Source organism: Oncorhynchus tshawytscha, linkage group LG16 (assembly GCF_018296145.1).
Source record: "Oncorhynchus tshawytscha isolate Ot180627B linkage group LG16, Otsh_v2.0, whole genome shotgun sequence".
NCBI classification, from domain to species: domain Eukaryota; kingdom Metazoa; phylum Chordata; class Actinopteri; order Salmoniformes; family Salmonidae; genus Oncorhynchus; species Oncorhynchus tshawytscha.
Window position 1 is genome coordinate 24,288,413 of NC_056444.1, and position 21,770 is coordinate 24,310,182.

The window sequence follows — 21,770 nt, forward strand, 5'->3', positions numbered from 1 at the left end:
TATAGATACACTTGAACCCAATTATGAATTAGGCTCTACTCCAGCTGTATAAATTGTAAACGCGCAATGTATGAAGCAGGCCATGCGCATAGGAAATAAAGGCCAAGCATTGCATTAATATTTATATACTTTGTCCCAGGGGCGATAAGGCCTTGGTCAAAAGTAGTGCACTATTAAGGGAATTGGGTGCCATATGGGACAGATACTGTACATAGGGATCATGATCCAGGAGAGACCAGGTAGCAGAGAGGAGAGCTTCTAGAGGTTGAACGATACGCTCCATAACCAAGCCAGAGGCCCCAACTTGATAAGGGAAACATAACCTAGCACCGTCACAGACTCTAGAGCATCAATGTTGGTGTGATCTCCACGGGTATTACAAACAAGATATGAGCCATAAAAGTGCCTTAAGGACAGATACAGGTTGAACGATACACTCCATAACCAAGCCAGAGGCCCCAACTTGATAAGGGAAACATAACCTAGCACCGTCACAGACTCTAGAGCATCAATGTTGGTGTGATCTCCACGGGTATTACAAACAAGATATGAGCCATAAAAGTGCCTTAAGGACAGATACAGTTCCAGTATCTATCTGTCGGTCTTTCTGTCACCACAAATGGACAAGCAGACTAAAAAAATGCATTTCTCGTGGCACCCTGAATGAAGTAATAGTTGTAGAAAATATATACAATATCGGTCAAAAGTTTTAGAACACCTACTCATTCAAGGGTTTTTCTTTATTTTACTATTTTCTACATTGCCGAATAATAGTGAAGACATCAAAACTATGAAATAACACATATGGAATCAAGCAGTAACCAAAAAATAATATTTTATATTTCAAATAGCCCCCTTTCACTTTGATGACAGCTTTGCAGACTCTTGGCATTCTCTCAACAAGATTCATGAGGTAGTCACCTGGAATGCATTTCAATTAACAGGTGTGCCTTCTTAAAAGTGAATTTGTGGAATTTCTTTCCTTCTTAATGCGTTTGAGCCAATCAGTTGTGCTGTGACAAGGTAGGGGTGGTATACAGAAGATAGCCCTATTTGGTAAAAGGCCAAGTCCATATTATGGCAAGAACAGGTCAAATAAGCAAAGAGAAACGACCGCCCATCATTACTTGAGGACATGAAGGTCAGTCAATCTGGAAAAATTACTTTGAAAGTTTCTTCAAGTGCAGTCGCAAAAACCATCAAGCGCAATGATGAAACTGGCTCATGAGGACCGACACAGGAAAGGAAGACCCAGAGTTACCTCTGCTGCAGAGGATAAATTCATTAGAGTTACCAGCCTCAGAAATTGCAGCCCAATTAACAGACACATCTCAACATCAACTGTTCAGAAGAGACTGTGAATCAGGCCTTCATGATGGAATTGCTTCAAAGAAACCACCTCCAAAGGACACCAATAAGAAGAAGAGACTTGCTTGGGCCAAGAAACACGAGCAATGGACATTAGAGATTTTTGGTTCTAACCGCCGTGTCTTCGTGAGACGCGGTGTGGGTGAACGGATTATGTACGCATGTGTATTTCGCACCATGAAGCACTGAGTGACACAATGGTGACATTGTCTGTGATTTATTTAGAATTCAAGGCACACTTAACCAGCATAGCTACCACAGCATTCTGCAGCGATACGTCATCCCATCTGTTTTGGGCTTAGTGGGACTATCATTTATTTTTCAACAGGGTCATTACCCAACACACCTCCAGGCTGTGTAAGGGCTATTTGACCAAGAAGGAGAGTGATTATATTATAAAAATAAAGCAAACTGGATGGAATATGGGGAAAATTCCCCAAATTCTTAAAAAAATTTCAACACAGAAATGCTACCAAATATGTTTTATTGAAACTTTTTTACAAATCATGAAGTCACTCATTGAAGTAAAGTACTTTAAGAATATGTTTTCGTTTCAGTCTCCTCCATCTCCACTAACCAAAGCTAATGTTATGGATTTTTTCCCTATTAATAATGTAAAATTAACATCTCTACGGAAAGACTCATGTGAAGGCCAAATTACAGAGGAGGAACTTCTTGATGGATTAAAGCCTTTAATTCCAGGAAAACTCCAGGACTGGATGTCATACCAGAGGAGTTATACCAAACCTTTTTGATATACACAGAGGACTGTTATTAGCATGTTTAAACCACTCCTATATAAATGGTAGATTATCAGACACTCAACAGGGTCTGATTTCATTATTACTGAAACAGGATCCAAGTGGTATTCATAAAGATTCAGGCCATTAAAAAAATTGGAAGCCTCATACACTTCAGTGTTGTGATGCAGAAATTCTAGCAAAATGCTTGGCACATAGAATTAAAAAGGTATTGTCAGATATTATTCATCCTAATCAGACAGGTTTTTTTTACATGGACGGTACATTGGAGATAATATAAGACAAGTACTGGAAACAATAGAATACTATGAAACATCAGGGAAACCAGGCCTGGTTTTCATAGCTGACTTTGAAAAGGCTTTTGATAAAGTATGACTGGAGTTAATACCTGGAATATTTCAATTTTGTAGAATCTCTTATAAAATGGGTTAAAGTTATGTATAGTAACCCTAGGTGTAAAATAGTAAATAATGGCTACATCTCAGAAAGTTTTAAACTGTCAAGAGGAGTAAAACAGGGTTGTCCACTGTTGGCATATCTATTTATTATTGCCATCAAAATGTTAGCTGTTAAAATGAGATCCAACAATAATATTAAGGGATTAGAAATCCATGGCTTTAAAACAAAGGTGTCATTGTACGCTGATGATTGATGTTTTCTTTTAAATCCACAATTAGATTCCCTCCACAGTCTCAGAGAATCTAGATACTTTTTCTAACCTCCATGTATTAAAACCAAATTATGACAAGTGTACTAAATTACATATTGGATCACTAAAAAATGCAACTTTTACATTACTGTGTAGTTTACCAATAAAATGGTCTGACGAGGATGTGGACATAGTCAGTATACATATCCAGAAAGAAAGAAATGATCTCACTCCAATACATTTTAATAGAAAGTTAGCAAAAATAGATAAGTTCTTGCTACAATGTAAAGGAAAATACCTGTCTTATTTATGGAAAAATCACCTTGATTAACTCCTTAGTCATATCAGTTTACCTATTTGCTTATGGGTTTGCCTACACCTAGTGACCTGCTTTTTAAATTATATGAAGAAAAAATATTCAATTTTATTTGGAATGGCAAGCCAGACAATTAAAAGGGCCTATTTATATAATGAATATGAATTTGGAGGGCAGAAATGATTAAATATTAAAGCATTAGACCTCTCACTAAAGGCATCAGTCACACAAAAGTTATACTTCAATCCAAAATGGTTCTCTAGTAAATTAGTAAGAATGTTCAAGAATGGCCTTTTTCCCTTTATTCAGAATACAACTGCTCACTTTCGGGTTATTTGAAAACGAAATAATCTCCAAGATATTGTTATTTTTTAAACAAGCCATTGAAAGTTGGTTGCAATTTCAGTTTAATCCACCAGAAAAGACAGAACAAATAATACAACAAATATTGTGGTTATACTCAAATATACTAATAAATGTAAAAAATAAATGTAAAAAATGACATCATAAATAGGACTGGTGGAGCTGTCACATATGCTGCTAACACAAACATGGAAAAGTCTGCTCTACCCAAAAATTACAACCAACTAATAATTACAGCATTACCACAAAAATGGAAAAGGCAAGTGGAAAGGGTAAAAGTAATGAACTTGTCTGTCGGCCCTGCATTAATTAAAGACCAAAAATGGTTAAAGAAAATTGTGATAAATATAAATATATACCAGTTTCATTTAAGGACCAAAAAATTGACAGCTGTGCCATATAAATTGCAAAATAGGTGGTTAGAGATTTTCGACGTACCGATTCCATGATATATATATATATATATATATATATATACGCTGCTCAAACAAAATAAAAGGGAACACTTAAACAACACAATGTAACTCCAAGTCAATCACACTTCTGTGAAATCAAACTGTCCACTTAGGAAGCAACACTGATTGACAATACATTTCACATGCTGTTGTGCAAATGGAATAGGCCACAGGTGGAAATTATAGGCAATTAGCAAGACACCCCCGATAAAGGAGTGGTTCTGCAGGTGGTGACCACAGACCACTTGTCAGTTCCTATGCTTCCTGGCTGATGTTTTGGTCACTTTTGAATGCTGGCGGTGCTTTCACTCTAGTGGTAGCATGAGACGGAGTCTACAACCCACACAAGTGGCTCAGGTAGTGCAGCTCATCCAGGATGGGACATCAATGCGAGCTGTGGCAAGAAGGTTTGCTGTGTCTGTCAGCGTAGTGTCCAGAGCATGGAGGCGCTACCAGGAGACAGGCCAGTACATCAGGAGATGTGGAGGAGGCCGTAGGAGGGCAACAACCCAGCAGCAGGACCGCTACCTCCGCCTTTGTGCAAGGAGGAGCAGGAGGAGCACTGCCAGAACCCTGCAAAATGACCTCCAGCAGGCCACAAATGTGCATGTGTCTGCTCAAACGGTCAGAAACAGACTCCATGAGGGTGGTATGAGGGCCCGACGTCCACAGGTGGGGGTTGTGCTTACAGCCCAACACCGTGCAGGACGATTGGCATTTGCCAGAGAACACCAATATTGGCAAATTCGCCACTGGCGCACTGTGCTCTTCACAGATGAAAGCAGGTTCACACTGAGCACATGTGACAGACGTGACAGTTTGGAGACACCGTGGAGAACGTTCTGCTGCCTACAACATCCTCCAGCATGACCGGTTTGGCGGTGGGTCAGTCATGGTGTGGGGTGGCATTTCCTTGGGGGGCCGCACAGCCCTCCATGTGCTCGCCAGAGGTAGCCTGACTGCCATTAGGTACCGAGATGAGATACTCAGACCCCTTGTGAGACCTTATGCTGGTGCGGTTGGCCCTGGGTTCCTCCTAATGCAAGACAATGCTTGACCTCATGTGGCTGGAGTGTGTCAGCAGTTCCTGCAAGAGGAAGGCATTGATGCTATGGACTGGCCCGCCCGTTCCCCAGACCTGAATCCAATTGAGCACATCTGGGACATCATGTCTCGCTCCATCCACCAACACCACGTTGCACCACAGACTGTCCAGAAGCCACCTCATCAGGAGCATGCCCAGGCATTGTAGGGAGGTCATACAGGCACATGGAGGCCACACACACTACTGAGCCTCATTTTGACTTGTTTTAAGGACATTACATCAAAGTTGGATGGTTAGTGTGGTTTTCCACTTTAATTTAGAGTGTGACTCCAAATCCAGACCTCCATGGGTTGATAAATTTGATTTCCATTGATCATTGTTGTGTGATTCTGTTGTCAGCACATTCAACTATGTAAAGAAAAAAGTATTTAATAAGAATATTTCATTCATTCAGACATAGGATGTGTTATTTTAGTGTTCCCTTTATTTACTGCGAGGAGGCAGAGTCATTAGTTCATTTATTTTGGTCACAGATCCAGGAATGGCTGAAGAATTGCAACATTTACCGAGAACTAACACTGGAGATAGCAATACCGTGTGATTTGAAATCATAGTCAATCGATCAATAACATAATAAATATTTTAGCAAAAATGTTCATCTTTAATTTACAATCTGTAGAAACTATGAGAATAGAAAGGTTCAGTACTTTTGTGAAGCGTCACAGCACAGTTAAAAAATATATGGCGAATAGAAATCCAAAATGGATGGTGTTAAGAGATAGATGGGAGGGTTTGAATGGAGCTGAAGGGTGGGACTAATAACAACAAGATAACTAATGTAAGACATACAGGGTCTGTAAAATGTGTATAGGTCTGGAGCTTTTGTGAACTAGCACAGTTAGAAGTGGAAATCAAACTAGATGGGCATCAGAAATAGAGGAAGGCCAGGACTAAAAACACAAAATATATAACTATTGTAAAATAGATTGTGTCTGTAAAATGTGTAAAGTACATTAAAAAAAGTGTGTATATGTAGGTGTATGTATGTATATATATGTGTATATGTATGAACGTTTATGTATATATATACAGTTGAAGTCGGAGGTTTACCTACAACTTAGCCAAATACAGTTTTTCACAATTCCTGACATTTAATCCGAGTAAACATTCCCGTTTTTCAGGTCAGTTAGGATCACCACTTTATTTTAAGAATGTGAAATGTCAGAATAATAGTAGAGAGAATGATTTATCACATTCCCAGTGGGTCAGAAGTTTACATACACTCAAATAGTATTTGGTAGCATTTCATTTAAATTGTTTAACTTGGGTCAAATGTTTTGGGTAGCCTTCTACAAGCTTCCCACAATAAGTTGGGTGAATTTTGGCCCATTCCTCCTGACAGAGCTGGTGTAACTGAGTCAGGTTTGTAGGCCTCCTTGCTCGCACATGTTTTTTCAGTTCTGCCATTTTGCCACAACTTTGGAAGTATGCTTGTGGTCATTGTCGATTTGGAAGAACCATTTGCGACCAGGCTTTAACTTCCTGACTGATGTCTTGAGATGTTGTTTCAATATAACCACATCATTTTCCTCCCTCATGATGCCATCTATTTTGTGAAGTGCACCAGTCCCTCCTGCAGCAAAGCACAGGCACAAACAACTGTTTACAGGCACAGTCAATTTAGTGTATGTGAACTTCTGACCCACTGGAATTGGGATACAGTGAATTATAAGTGAAATAATCTGTTTGTAAACAATTGTTGGAAAAATTACTTGTGTCATGCACAAAGTAGATGTCCTAACCGACTTGCCAAAACTATAGTTTGTTAACAAGAAATTTGTGTAGTGAAAAAAAAAATGTTTTAATGACTTCAACCTACGTGTATGTAAACTTCTGACTTCAACTGTATGTAAATGGGTATGTGTATGTATGTATATAGATATATATTTGCCCAAAAAATATATGGGGAATAGCAGACAATTGCATTGATGGAAGCAACAATCTATCCGCAATATTAAAGCTGATCCAACCCCTAAAATAAAATAAAAAATGTTTTTAAAGTAGAGTGATGGAGTGCTGCATCAGATGACCTGGCCTCCACAATCCCCCGACCTCAACCCAATTGAGATGGTTTGGGATAAGTGAAGGAAAAACAGCCAACAAGTGCTCAGCATGTATGAGAACTCCTTCAAGACTGTTGGAATGACTGAAGCTTCATTCCAGGTGAAGCAGGTTGAAAGCATGCCAAGAGTGTGCAAAGCTGTCATCAAGGCAAAAAGTGGCTATTCGAAGAATCTAAAATATTTTTTGGGTTACTACATGATTCCATGTGTTACATTTTATAGTTTTGATGTCTTCACTATTATTCTACAATGTATAAAATAGTACAAATAAAGAAAAACCTTTCTAAAACTTTTGAAAGGTAGTGTATATATAATAATAATTGATAAGCAGCCCCTAAATCATTTTCTGTTTGTAATTGAAAAATTCTGACAACTGGGCAATGTAAAATACAAATATTTAGGAAAAGTCAGGGAAGGAGCAGGACGTTGCCTGCAAAATGGCAGATCTATTTTAATTTCAAAATCCAACGGCAGTGGGCGTCGGCTTTGGATTTGGCAGTTCTAATGTTAAGGCGTTCATAGACCATCACCATCAATGTTTCCATTTTTTCTTCTCTTATCTGTTTTGTATTGAATTGAATAAAATAGGAATGTCTCACAGTAAGAATTTTACTTTAGGAATTGTAGCCTCTAGCACATGGCTATGATGCAACCTTTCCTCTCCAAAGCTGGGAATTTTTAAATGAGAAACGAAAAGGGGAAAAAAGAGGAAAGTTGACTGAACTGGAGTGACAGTTGAAAGTAGGGAAATGTTTCACTTCAGATTGACACTTCAGTAAGGAGGAGGGCGAGGAAGAAAAAAACGACTTTTAAGTAGTACCCTTAGGCAAGGAACAGTGTTAAGTGTTCTCTTACAGATTTCAAAGTGGAAATGAATGGTTGACTTTCCTTGAAAACGGAGTTGCCATAGCAACACAGCTTTTATTTCATATTTCCACTGCTACAGGTAGTTAAATAGACGCACAATAGATGTGATGAAGAAGAATAAAAGAGCGGTTCTAGCGGTTCTTCCTCCTGAGGTGTGTTGCTGCCGAACCTGGACCATTCACCAAAACGAACCCCTTCTCTTTCCAACCTCCTGATTTAGACTATATCCCCCTACTGCTCCCATCTGTGCTGGTGTTGCAACAAGGGGTTTTCACAGAAGGAAAATAAGATGAAATATTCCCCATGTAAAGTCATGGCTAGAGGGCATCTTTAAACCCTTCGGACCTCTCAGGGTTCTCCTGCGGAGAAGTGTGTAGGGATCTGGCCTTGGTACAATGGGTGGAGGAAGGTTCAAATCCTATGTGCAATATCACAGACATAGTCCAAGCCAAGGTACTTATTCTGCATAGCTGGTTTCACTGGGTTATCCTCAATCCTATTTTATGACTGTATAAATTCTTCATGGATAAGGAGGCATGCTAAGTGAATAACTATGATAATAATATTCTTAAAGTGAGACGAGAAGGGAGGGTTTATTAAGGGAGGGAGAAAGGAAGGAAAATAAAATTGCATACCACATACTTTAAATCAAATATATTCTAGGAGATCTGATGGTGATGATGATGGTTGGGGAGGTGGGGATGGAGGGGGAAGCCTGACAGGTTGTTTTAAATGAGGTAGGAGAGAGAGTGGCGCATCAATGAAATCAATAGCGGCATTAACACATTGAGCTGTTAAACCTGTTTGCATTCTGACATTTTCCTTTAGCACAATTAAGCGGTTGAGATATGCGAGTCAACTCTGATTAGCTGAGCAGTTGCTAAACCTGACGTAACCATGGTATGCCTACGCCTAGCTACCTCAGTTTATCTCAGGGGTCTTTCACACCAAATTGTTTTGGAGCGGTTTCTCCAAACTCTGGTGTGTTTACCCCCTTAGTTTGGTTTGTTTAGACTGGTGTGAACACTCTATGTACACTCAGGCACGCACCAAACAATGGACTGTGGTTCGCTCAAAAAGGGTGGTCTCAGTCCGTTATCATTCATACCGTGGTACAGTTCGCTGCAGGTGTGAACGCAGTCCGAACCAAACACAGGAAAGGAACCAGAGGCGAGCAGAATTTTGGGCTGTTTAATGTGAGCATTTGATAAAATGCACGCATTATCATAACTTGATATCTCTGAAACATTTTGTGAGTAGCAGCTAATTTCTGAGTGCATCCTATGCATATTAGGGGAGACCAGGGATGTACATGTAGGCTAATTAATATTCAATGCACATTTCAGTTAGAGCGGCTGTCTCACCGTTTTCCTCCCGCATGTTGTTGGAAGACCAAAGCGAAATATGATGATTGGGACACACAAGTGATGCTCCATGAGGATCATAGATGTATGAAACTAATGGTTGCATGAGCACATCACTTTCTTTAGGCATTTCAGTTCGTTTAACATTTGGCAAATGTGAAACCACCCGGACCCTCCCCCATACACTGTCACACAAATAAACAAACTGTGATTGGAACTATAGCTCAGAACTGTGTGTGACAACGCCCTGAAACATAAAAGAGAACACTGCTAGATCAGTTCTCTGTTGGTTAAAAAAAGAAACCCCACAGCCATGTAGCACATGTTTGAAACACCTTGTCCTTGTCAGTGTCAGTGTTTGATGCGATCAGGGACGTGTTTAAGAAGCTTTGGGAGGGGAATGGGGGAAGAGGGAGGGTAGAGGGGAAGGGGGGAGAGTTGGAGCACTCCAACCTCACATATGGGTGAGCCTGAAGATGTCTGGCCTGTAAAAGCTTCCATATCCACCCCCCCCTTTCCCTCCCTCCCTCCCTCCCTCCATCATTGTTTCACTCCCACAGTGTCATCTGTCTCCGTGCTTACAGCCACTTGGCAGCCTACCACAGGTTTAGGGCAGATAAACATTTAACTAAATGTTGCACCCACTCCAAATCCAGGATTACATCCCTCTCATTCAATATTTGGGGTGTTTAAACACTTGCAGTGGATGTGGCTTTCTGCCTGGTCTGAAGATCTAAATCAAATTCCACAAATATAACCCAAGTGAGGGACACAGAGTAAGAAGCTGTGCTAGTCGTGACAATTCTAAACATGTCAGTACTGGAAATAATGTTATAACCATTCCTGGCCAGCATTTAGGTGTTTACATTCGAAGAAAGAAATCAACATTGCTTAGACCTACCTCTGCCATCTTGGCAAGCTCTGTCCAGTCAGCTTTGTTGTAGCTGCACATTATACTGGAGATAATGACCTAGAGAAAGAGAGAAGAATCATATAACACTGAGTGATAAATCCATTGCGGCTCAAACTAAAAGTTTCATTTCAACACATTAGAAAACAGATCTGAGAGGAGCAGCCATTATCCTATCTTTAAGAAGCACCAGCATTGTCCTCCCTCAGTCACAAAATCAATATTTATAATTTTATAAGATCAGGACAAATCCAGTGTGTTTGCCAGCGTTATTAAAACAATAAAAACACCAGAGAGAGGTACAGATGTAGGATCTTCATTTGAGTCCGTTTGCTACGGCAGGAAAATGATCCTGCAGGGAAAGGAAATATGGATTATTATGATACATTTTTGCTAGGGAAAATCAAGTCTGAAATTTAAAAGTGGAAATTACAAACTTCAGAAGCCTTTTTAAACCTTAGATACACTACAAGTATAAAATGTCCCGCATTTCAGGAAAGTTCTCTTGCAACAGGGAGATCAAATTAAGATCCTACACATGTATTTGCAGGAGGCTCTGAGTGGATTAGACTAGGTCTCTCTCCTCCAGACATACAATAAGCCCTCTATAAAACAGGTTATATAGGCCCCTGCTTCTTAATATTGCCTCCCGGTTTTAAGTAATCACAGAAATAAAAAGGACCATGATGTATAGACATGATGCTGAGGATCCCCGATGGGTCCAATCCACAAAGAGGTAAGAGCTACTACCCCCATTGGCTGGGAGGCAGAGGACGTCTTCTGGAGATATTGAGGAACATTATTTCTGACCACATATATCTGATGTGCCTGCTTTGTGTTATAACTGTCTGGAAACTGTGTGTGTGTTCATGGTCAGCTTATTGTATGTCTATACAGAGAAAACCACAGAAAAAAGGTTACATCTCTGTGGAATTAGATCACACTACAACTTTCCTACTGTATCAACATTATAAAGGAATTCAAAGTAAACACTGATGCTAAGTAGCTATTAATCAAGTACTGTGACTGCCTTGTACAGCTTCCTCTCTCCTTGTCATGATATTAACTGTTAAACTATGTTATTGTACTACGTATTAAAGTTGTAAAAGACCGTTAATGTTACTCGTTCCAACAGCAGGCCTTCTAAAAGAGTTAGGATCCAGGGGAGGACATTAAACAGAAAGGCTGAACCCCCTCCAGCGACAAATATCTAGTAGATATACATCTCCTTCTAGCCAGGTACAGCATGAAGGTTCCTCAATCCACCACAGCAGACAGACACACACCAAGACGCAACTCCAGCCCTGCTGTGGTTTAATGAAGGTTTAAATAGACCTAGATTTAACTGTGCAAATAAAGTGAAAGCTCCCCTTGACTCCATGACATTTACAATGGCCAATATGCAGGCCCTGCTTGACATATTAGTCATATTGGAGCTTTCTGTTTTCAGGAATATTAGACTTTCATAGGTGATGTTATGAGAGGGTACGCCGTCTCGGCTTAGCTAGTTTCTCGTTGTGTGGCTCGAGAAACTGTAACTACAGATGAAACACATAAAATGGAGATGGTAAAACAGAGCAAAATGTACCATTATACTGAATAGTTGTCCTTGATGTTCTTTGGTATCTCAACGGCTATGGCACTGGTGGTGTGTGTGTGTGTCTCGCACTCTTAACAACACAGTACCAAAGGCACTGCTCGGTCTAAACAAGTTACATCCACTGCAAACCCTCTGATGCTGTGTGAATGTGTGTGTTTGAATATGCGCGTGCATGCATGTGTCCATGCGCATCTTTGTATGTGTGTGAGAGGATCATCTTGTTATTATCAGCTCAACCACAGAGCCCTGAGCTATACACTACAGAAATGACTTCTTCTTCCCCATTACCGCTAACAACACCATGGTATCCATGGAGATACCGGACATCACCTGGAAACTGTCACCTAGAGCCGAATCAGCCGATAGCCCACGGGAAAATGTGCGACAATTTTCGCTCCCTTCCCCCTCTCCTTAACTCTACTCTATTAGCACCACTAGGGATAATGAGAACACATTTGGCACTTGGTGGACGGCACCTCAATCGGGGCTATTTGTCCAGACTGCTCTGACCTAAAAAGCTAGGTGCTATTGAGGTAATTGGAAGGGCAAATAGGCCAGTATTTCCTTTGGTGCACTGTTTGTCAGAAAAAGAAAAAAAAGTACTATGTCTGTGTGCTTTACAGGTCATGGTACAGTTTGAGAGAGAGCTCAGTCTGGTCACGCACACACACTGGCATAGCACCCCCCGTGCTCCTTTGTGTTCCAATGAAACATATCCCAGAAGCGCTAATTTACAGGGAAACACGGAGCTCAGTGCTTTGTCCTGCTTCATTCTGGATCTGTGAAAGGGCTAGGGAGGAGAAACACACTATGACTGATCTAAAAACCACAAGAGGCATTTCACACTGTCTTTTTTCATCCACCTAACAATAGCTGTTGAAGCGAATGCAGGGCATCAGTGACATTATTCCTCTCAGACTTTCATTAACAATGGTCAGGGGAACATCAATGAATCCTTTGATATTGTACATCTGGAGTTTCCAAAAGTTGGGAGAACAAACTCTTAGAAATTAACAAATTACCCAGCAAACACGGAACGTTCTCAGGACATTAGGCAACGTTCCCATTAGGTCCCTTTAAGGGTATTTGCGAGAAGTTCTGGAACATTAACACATGACGTTAACCTCTGGACCATAAAAGGATGTTCAGTACAGGTCCCGGTTTGGTCACAGTATCATGTTATTATAAGGTGTTTTATGAAAATATACCCATTTGGTCCCGATAGGAAGTTATATATGGTACATTCAATGACCACAAGGGGATGTTTCATTATGGTCAAGAGGACGTCGCATGAGGATCCCAAGGGAACATTCCCTGGGGGACATTTGTGTAAATCACTGTAAGTTACCAGCACATCACTGAGGACCATGTCAGGATCTTCTAAGGACGTTTTCAGGACTGTCATTTTACTAGTCTTCAGGACATTGCATGATGGTCCAAAGGAAACGTCCCTGCAAACAAAAATGAGTCGTATGGACGTCCCCGGGGACGTCACAAAATGGTTGCCTAAAGTGGTCAGGTCGTTGTGTCATCCCCTGGAAGTTTAGTCTAGTTCCCAGTTTGTTCTGTCCCTAAGGATGTTTTCGGGCTGTTGTGTCATGATCCCCTGGAGGATCATGAAACAAAGTTCTGAAATGGGGACATCCCCAGAACAAACCGGGAACTAAACAGAACCTTCAGGTTACAATGACAACATCCCAAGAACATCCTAAAAATGTCCATAGGACCATGACACAACGTCCTCATGACTGAAGCCAACCATTTCGTGACGTTCCAGGGACGTCCTAATGACCAATTTTTGTTTGCAGGGAAAAAGCATGTTGTCATTGTAGTATCCAGCATAAACAAAGCAATACATTGCAACCCCTTGAACGAATGGCACTCCATTCTGCTGTTTCAATACAAGCTCATTAGACAGATATACTGTGGGAGTGTGTCCCAAATGGCATCCTAGTGCCTATAGTCCACTTCTTTTGATCAAGGCCCATAGGGCAGTAACTTACCTTGTTGGGGAAGTCAGCTTTGAGCTCGGTAACACTCTGGCACCAGTATGCTGCAGTCTTCTCACTGATCAGCTCGATATTGAGGAAGGAGCTCTGTCCCGGACCGAACATGGGGCCTGAGGTCGTCCCACGCACGATGCGGGGAGACACGTTGGTCACCAAGTCCTATATGGAACAAGAGAGCAACAAAACAACATTATAGTGGTTATATAGAGTAAAACCATTAAGTGCACTTCAAAAGTGAACAAAAGCTAGGGAACAAGAAAGCAACACAACAATGTTATAAAGTAAACCCTTTTTTAGTGCACTTCCAAGTGACTAAAACCTAGGGAACAAGAAAGCAAGACAATGATGTTAAAGTGGTTGTAATATTATCGTCAACTAATTTTATTCAGTAGCACTCTTCAGATGAGACCTTTTCTATTTCTGCAGGCCATTTCAAAGTGGCTCTGTTAAATATATGTAATTACCTACACGTACAGTTTCATATATCTACAGCGGTAGGAGTAAATATCCGAGCAGTCCTAGCTTTTACTTCAGTTGTTCAATGGATCTCTTCCAAGGCGTTGGAAGACCTGTTACCAGTCATAAGTTCTAAATTCATATTTTTTTTCCTGTAAAACACCATAAGAAAAGACAATTACAGTAATATTTTATAAAAATACATGACGCAAACTCAATAATGTTATTTCTTTTTTTTCATCCCAGGGTTCTTTGTGGTCTGAACTAACTTCATCTTTAATCAGATACTGACCGTAGCAACTCTTTCGAAATACAGCCCAGATGATGAAGTGCCGTCAACACTGAGAGAAAAGCTTTTACGTGACAAAATAAAGGAATGAATTCATCAACTTGAAATGATTTAATAATATATCTCAGTAGGCAGCTCTGTCTCTCTCTCTTGTTCCGTCTCTCTCCCTCTCTCTCTCTTTCTGTGTGTTTTATGCAGCATAAGGTTGTCTTTTTTTGCTGAATGAGTACTTTGAGATCCCTCACCCCTTCAGAAGTCTCTCTCTCTCTCTCTCTCTCTCTCTCTCTCTCTCTGATAGATTTACCCTCCACGCGACAGAAACATACATCAAACCTGGCAATGGTTCATGGACAAAAAAAAACTGCCAAACGGCCATAATGTCCAGCAGTAATTACATTCCTGTGAAGGGGAACAAGGGAAGAGAAAAGGAACAGCATTTTTGTGAAGTCCTCCCCTGGAAGTGTAATCAGAGTGCAGTATACATCACAACCAAGCCTGAGCCAGTCCAGGCCAGGGGAGGCAGCTGGCAGCTTACACCAAGCTAATGCGTTGACCAACCTGCTGATGGCTTTGGCACATCTCAAAACACATACAAGTACTACAAATAGAAGGTCACTATGTGTAGAACAACAAACAGTTGGCCTTCAGTGTGCAGCATTAGGGGAAAAGGTACAGTGCAGGTCCTGTACAGTAGCTAGCTTGTTTGGTTTGCATTGTGTTGCAACTTGCACTGTAAATTGACCTCATACTTGGCCTTTTGAGGACATAACTTATTGTGTTTATTACTGTGCAGAATAAACTGGGTAAAATTGTAATTAATAGCTTGATTAAATCTAAAGTTGAATTGACATTATATTTAATATTACACATATTATTTTCCTAATTAACTAATGCCAATTAAAGTAACCATTAACGAATCTGAATTAATTTACATATATATTTAGGGAACAACCTTAATGCAAACAATTAAGATAATAGCATGGTAACTTAATTTCATAACATTTGGACATTTTTCAAACTACATAGACAAAAAACATTAATTAGCTGTAATTAGTACTAATTTGCATGTCTGAATAAGACGCAGCATGGCCACAATCTGAGTTCCCTTTTTTAACACTTTATTTGCCAAACGGTGCTGTCGGTTCAAGTGTTCCACACTATAACGAATCACACTATAGCTGGTTCTATAGGATTTCACATATTCTACATCCCCCGCAAGCGTTAGCTTGGACAGTTGTTTGTAGAGTCAAACCTACTTAGGGATATAGGTAATCACAGGTTTGTCTATGTCTATCCAGGATGAATATAATATTTGTCTTATAGAAGCTGGAAGAAGTTGCTCCTAATTTGTACAGAAACATTGAAAATAAATAGTGTTTTTCCTCTCCCCATTTTATCATACAAGTGTGGCGGTACCCTCAGGTGACAAAGAAATAAGAAAAAAAGAGGGGGGGGGGGCGAGTGTGGAGAATTGAGGCAGCCATCCCCAGGGCTTGGGGCGGATCTACAAGTTGCTATTTAATGAAGACTGTGACCAGGGAACATTACGCTGCTGGGCTTATTTATTATCAAGACAGGGCGGAACATGAGTTTTAATATTAAACTACTGGAAACCATGAAAATTGCCCAAAGGGAGAGCAACAGCATGCCACCGAGACACAGGTGCCACATACAGTGGCAAGAGATAAGGCTAGTCCCCTACTTCTCCTCCCTCCTCCTCCTCCTCCACCTTTCTTTCTCTCTCTCCTCTTCTACCTTTCTCTCTCTCTCCTCTTCCACCTTTCTCTCTCTCTCTTTCCATCTCTCTCCGTGTTACATAACAAAATACACTTCATTTCAACAGAATTGTTCAGCTAGCTAGACCATGTAGAAAATAGTAAGCCCGGTCCAGGTGTGACCGGAAGGCCTTTACTTGTTATTGAGTGCATGGATTAAAATGTCTGCTGAGCAGTCTGTGACTACTTCTTTAATTTCAAGGACTCCTTGCCTGGTTGGGAAACAGGGCTACCCTGCTGTCCCCTGACAAGAAGGATCGTGTCGAAATGGACAATGGTAGCGAGGCGAGCTGACTTCCCTTTCTCTCATGTGATTGGTTAACAGGTCTGTTTATGTTTAGGGGCCGACTTGGCTTTATCACGTCGACACAGGTCTCTAATCCCCCCAGTACAGCAAGCAGCCTTTTGAGAAAGGAACACATGCGAGAAATACTAATCAAATGCAGTGGACTGCACCGTCTGTGACACACACACACACACACACACATACACACACACACACAAAGCCCCTCTTGTGATTTTGAGCTATATTCTGTGTTTATTAACACAAGCAGCTATACGGTCATTGCTTCAATGGCCTTATCATGGTAAATCCTTTCCACAGTTGGAATTCGAGAGAGAGAGAGAAAGAGAGAGAGAGAGGGAGACAGAGGGACAGAGAAAATGAGAGAGAGAAAGAACGAGAGAAGAGAGAAAGAATGAGAGAGAGACAACATTTAATGTGTATCTTAACACATGCGACTCACGACACATTTACAGTTTTGTATTGTATCATATTACGTTTTTAGCCGTGTATTTGTATGTGTTGAATATTTGAGAGAGAGAGAAATCATTTTAACCACATTTATCCTGGTGATTGGGACTGTCATTACTGCTAAGAGAGGTTGGGGGTAATGGCAATAACTGTTAAGTGAACACATTCACTTTTAGGTTTTGTTCTTCTTTTTCTTAATGTCCTCCTTTTTTCCTGTGATATTAAATTATTGTCTATTGTACAACATATGTTTAGATGCCCTGGGGAAGTAACACTCTCTCTCTCTCTCTCTCTCTCTCGACAGGAGAGGTCAAGAGCAGTACATACAGATTTAAAGGAGATAATCCCCCACATTAGACCACAGACTATAGCTAATACCAAGCCAAATATTTTACCATTCAGAGGCAGAGTGGCATGTCTGCCAGTAAAGATGGTCATCGGACTGAGGGTAAAACACACAGGAACTTCTTAAGAGTGATATAGAACAGCAAGAACTAATACAATGTACTCAAAAAGAACAGCTAGTACTTACAGTACCAGCCAACATTTTGGACACACCTACTCATTCAAGGGTTTTTCATTATGTTTTACTATATTCTACATTGTAGAATAATAGTGAAGACTTCAAAACTATGAAATAGCACATGGAATCATGTAGTAACCAAACAATTGTTACACAAATCAAAATATATGTTATATTTGAGAATCTTCAAAGCAGCTACCCTTTGCCTTGATGACAGCTTTGAACACTCTTGGTATTTTTCTCAACCAGCTTCCCCTTTCCAACAGTCTTGAAGGAGTTCCCACATAATGCACTTTTTGGCTGCTTTTCCTTAGCTCTGCGGTCCAACTCATCCCAAACCATCTCAATTGGGTTAAAGTCGGGTGATTGTGGAGGCCAGGTCATCTGATGCAGCACTCCATCACTCTCCTTCTTGGTCGAATAGCCCTTACACAGCCTGGAGGTGTGTTGGGTCATTGTCCTGTTGAATAACAAATGATGGTCTCACTAAGCGCAAACCGGATGGGATGGCTGCAGAATGCTGTGGTAGCCATGCTGGTTAAGTGTGCCTTGAAATAAAATAAAAATCACATGCAGTGTCATCAGCAGAGCACCCTCACACCATCATACCTCCTCCTCCACACTCCAAGGTGGGAACCATGCATATGGAGACTATCCGTTCCCCTACTCTGCATCTCACAAACACACCGCGGTTGGACCAATAATCTCAAATTTGGACTTATCAGACCAAAGGACGTCTCCACCGGTCAAATGTCATTTGCTCGTTTTTCTTGGCCCAAGCAAGTCTCTTCATCTTTTTGGTGTCATTTAGTAGTGTTTTTTTTTGGCAGCAATTCGACCATGAATGCCTGATTCAAGCAGTCTCCTCTGAACAATTGATGTTGAGATGTGTTTATTACTTGAACTCTGTGAAGCATTTATTTGGGCTGCAATTTCTGAGGCTGGTAACTCTAATGAGGCTCGTAACTCATAGCACTTGATGGTTTTTGCGACTGCACTAGAAGAAGCAAAGCTGTCATCAAGGCAAAGGGTGGCTACTTTGAAGAATCTGAAAAATATAATATATATTTTAATTTGTTAAACACTTTTTTTGTTACTACATGATTCCATGTGTTATTTCATAGTTCTGATGTCTTCACAATGTTTCTACAATGTAGAAAATGGTGAAAATAAAGAAAAACCCTGGAATGAGTAAGTAGGTGTGTCCAAACTTTTGACTGGTACTGTAAGTATTTGATGTTGGAATTTTAAGTAAAACCTCTGTGCTAAAAATAACATGCAGACGTTAAATTATGTCATTGCTATTGGAAAGAAAAAACTAGGTCACACTTTATTTGGATAGTCCATCTGTAGATGCTCTACAGAATATCAGAAACATTCCAATATCTACCAACCCTATCCCTAGTCTAACCCTAACCTCAACCCTTAAAACTGTTTTGGAAACAACAGGTGTGGACTAACAGTGAAATGCTTAATTCCCAGCAATGCAGAGAGAAAGACAATAGAAAAATAATAGAAAAGTAAAACACGTAATAATAATAATAGTTAGAACATATACACAATAAGTAATGACAACTTGACTAATGTACATGAGGTAATAGTACCAAGTCGATGTGCAGCGCTACGAGGTAATCGAGGTAGATACAGTGCATTCGGAAAGTATTCAGATCTTTTCCCACATTTTGATACGTTACAGCCTTATTCTAAAATTGATTCAATATTTTTGCCCATCAATCTACAAACACCCCATAATGACAAGGCGAAAACATGTTAAGAATTGTTTTGCACATTGACAGAAAAAAATAATTTAAAAAATACTTTATTCAGACGCTTTGCTATGAGACAGTTAATTGAGCTCAGGCGCATCCCGTTTCCATTGTTTCCATGGCCTGAATGCCAAGCATCACGTCTGAAGGAAACCTGGCACCGTTCCTATGGTGAAGCATGGTGGTGGCAGCATCATGCTGCGGGCATGTTTTTCAGTGGCAGGTACTGGGAGACTAGTCATGATCGTGGGAAAGATGAACGCAGCAAAGTACAGAGAGATCCTTGAGGAAAACCTGCTCCAGAGCGCTCAGGACCTCAGACTGGGGTGAAGATTCACTTTCCAACAGGACAACGACCCTAAACACATAGCCAAAACAATGCAGAAGTGGCTTCGGGACAAGTATCTGAATGTTGTTGAGTGGCCCAGCCAGAGCCCGGACTTGAACCCGATCTAACTTCTAAAATAGCTGTGCAGCATAGCTACTCATTCACCCTGACAGGGCTTGAGAGGATGTGCTGAGAATAATGGGAGAAACTCCCCAAATACAAGTATGTTTGTTGCGTCATACCCATGAAGACTCGAGGCTGTAATCGGTGCCAAAGTTTCTTCAATCAAGTACTGAGTAAAGGGTCTGAATAGTTATGTAAATGTGAAACTTCAGTTTTTATTTTTAATACATTTGCAAAAAAATCTAAAAACCTGTTTTTGCTTTGTCATTATGGGGTATTGTGTTTAGATTAATGAGGGGAAAAACGATTTAATACATTTTAGAATAAGGCAGTAATATATCAAAATGTGTAAAAAGTCAAGGGGTCTGAATAGAATGCACTGTATGTACATATAACTAGGAATAAAGTGACAGATACTAAACAGTAGCAGCAGAATATGTCAAAAAAAAAAATAAAATAAAAAGTTAAATACTTAACCAAATAGCTACCTGGACTAACTATTATAGCTTGGGGGTAGAAGCTGTTCGGAGTCCCGTAAGTTTCAGACTTGGTGCATCAGTACCGCTTGCCGTGCAAGTTGGGTGGCTGGAGTCTTCGACAATTTTTAGGGCTTTCCTGGATGGCAGGAGCACAGGTGTTGTAGTACCCTCTTCATGACTGTGTTGGTGTTTTTGGACCATGATATATCCTTAGTGATGTGGACACAGAGGAACTTGAAGCTCTCGACGCGCTCCACTACAGCCCTGTCAATATGACTAGGGGCGTACTCGGCCCTCCGTTTCCTGTAGTTCACGATCAGCTCCTTTGTCTTGCTGACGTTGAGGGAGAGGTTGTGTCCTGGCACCACACTGTCAGGTCTCTGACCTTCTCCCTATAGGCTGTCTCATCGTCATCGATGATCAGGCCTACCACCATTGTGTTGTCGACAAACAATATGATGGTGTTGGAGTCATGCGCGGCCACGCAGTTGTGGGTGAACAGAGAGTACAGGAGGGGACTAAGCACGCACCCATGAGGGGCCCCCGTATTGAGGGACAGCTTTTTTGCTTACCATCAACATCTGAGGGCATTCCGTCACGAAGTTCAGGATCCAGTTGCAGCGGGAGGTGTTCAGTCCCAGGGTCCTTAGCTTAGTGATACACTTGGATGGCACTATGGCGTTGAACGCTGAGCTGTACTCAATGAATTGAGATTGCATCATATGTGGATCTGTTGGGGCGTTATGTAAATTGGAGTGGGTCCAGGATGTCTGGGATGATGGTGTTGATGTGAGCCATGACCAGCCATTCAAAGCATTTCATGGCTACAGATGGCAGCTACAGGTGAGAGTCAATTTGACAGCTAACCTTGGCATTCTTGGGCACAGGGACAATGGTGGTCTGCTTGAAACATGTTGGTATTCCAGACTGGGTCAGGGAGTTTGAAAATGTCGGTGAAGACACTTGCCAGCTGGTAGAGGTGGTTTATTTACGCGCCACTGTACTGTTTCATGATGGTGCCTGCATGTCTGCCTCTGTATCGTCGTCTCTTTCTCTTCCGAGAGACTGGGATTAGGGTCTTGTCCGGGGTGAGCAGTATGTTCTGCGCCGCCAACTGATTGAAGTATAAATCATCATCCAAATCGAGGTTAGGGATTGCTGTTCTGATGTCCAGGAGCTCTTTTCAGTCATAGGAATTGATGGCGGAAACATTACGTAGTTAAGATCAGCTAATAAATTGTAGAATTGGTCAGGAGCCCGTAAAAAGGTCGCTATCTATTCTAGCGCCATTCTCAGACATTCCAGTGTTATTCTGAACCTAACCCTAACTGTAACCTTAGCAAGCGGTTGTTTATAAACAGATAGTTTGTTGATAGTAAGACCACTTGTAGAGCATCTACAGATGGAATATCCAAACTATCCAAATAAATTGAGATAAACTGAGATA

General features: G+C 40.8%; 1 protein-coding gene across 2 annotated transcripts in view; it reads right to left on the reverse strand.

The window, feature by feature from the left end:
- Nucleotides 1–21,770, reverse strand: part of LOC112215544 (dihydropyrimidine dehydrogenase [NADP(+)]) — a 220,427-nt gene that overhangs the window by 80,077 nt on the left and 118,580 nt on the right. For both annotated transcript variants that reach the window (XM_024374642.2, XM_024374644.2), the window contains 2 exons: nucleotides 13,825–13,989; nucleotides 10,213–10,281 (listed from right to left, as the gene is read on the reverse strand). In XM_024374642.2, the coding sequence (XP_024230410.1) occupies nucleotides 10,213–10,281; nucleotides 13,825–13,989 (234 nt within the window). The remainder of the gene's footprint in view (nucleotides 1–10,212; nucleotides 10,282–13,824; nucleotides 13,990–21,770) is intronic.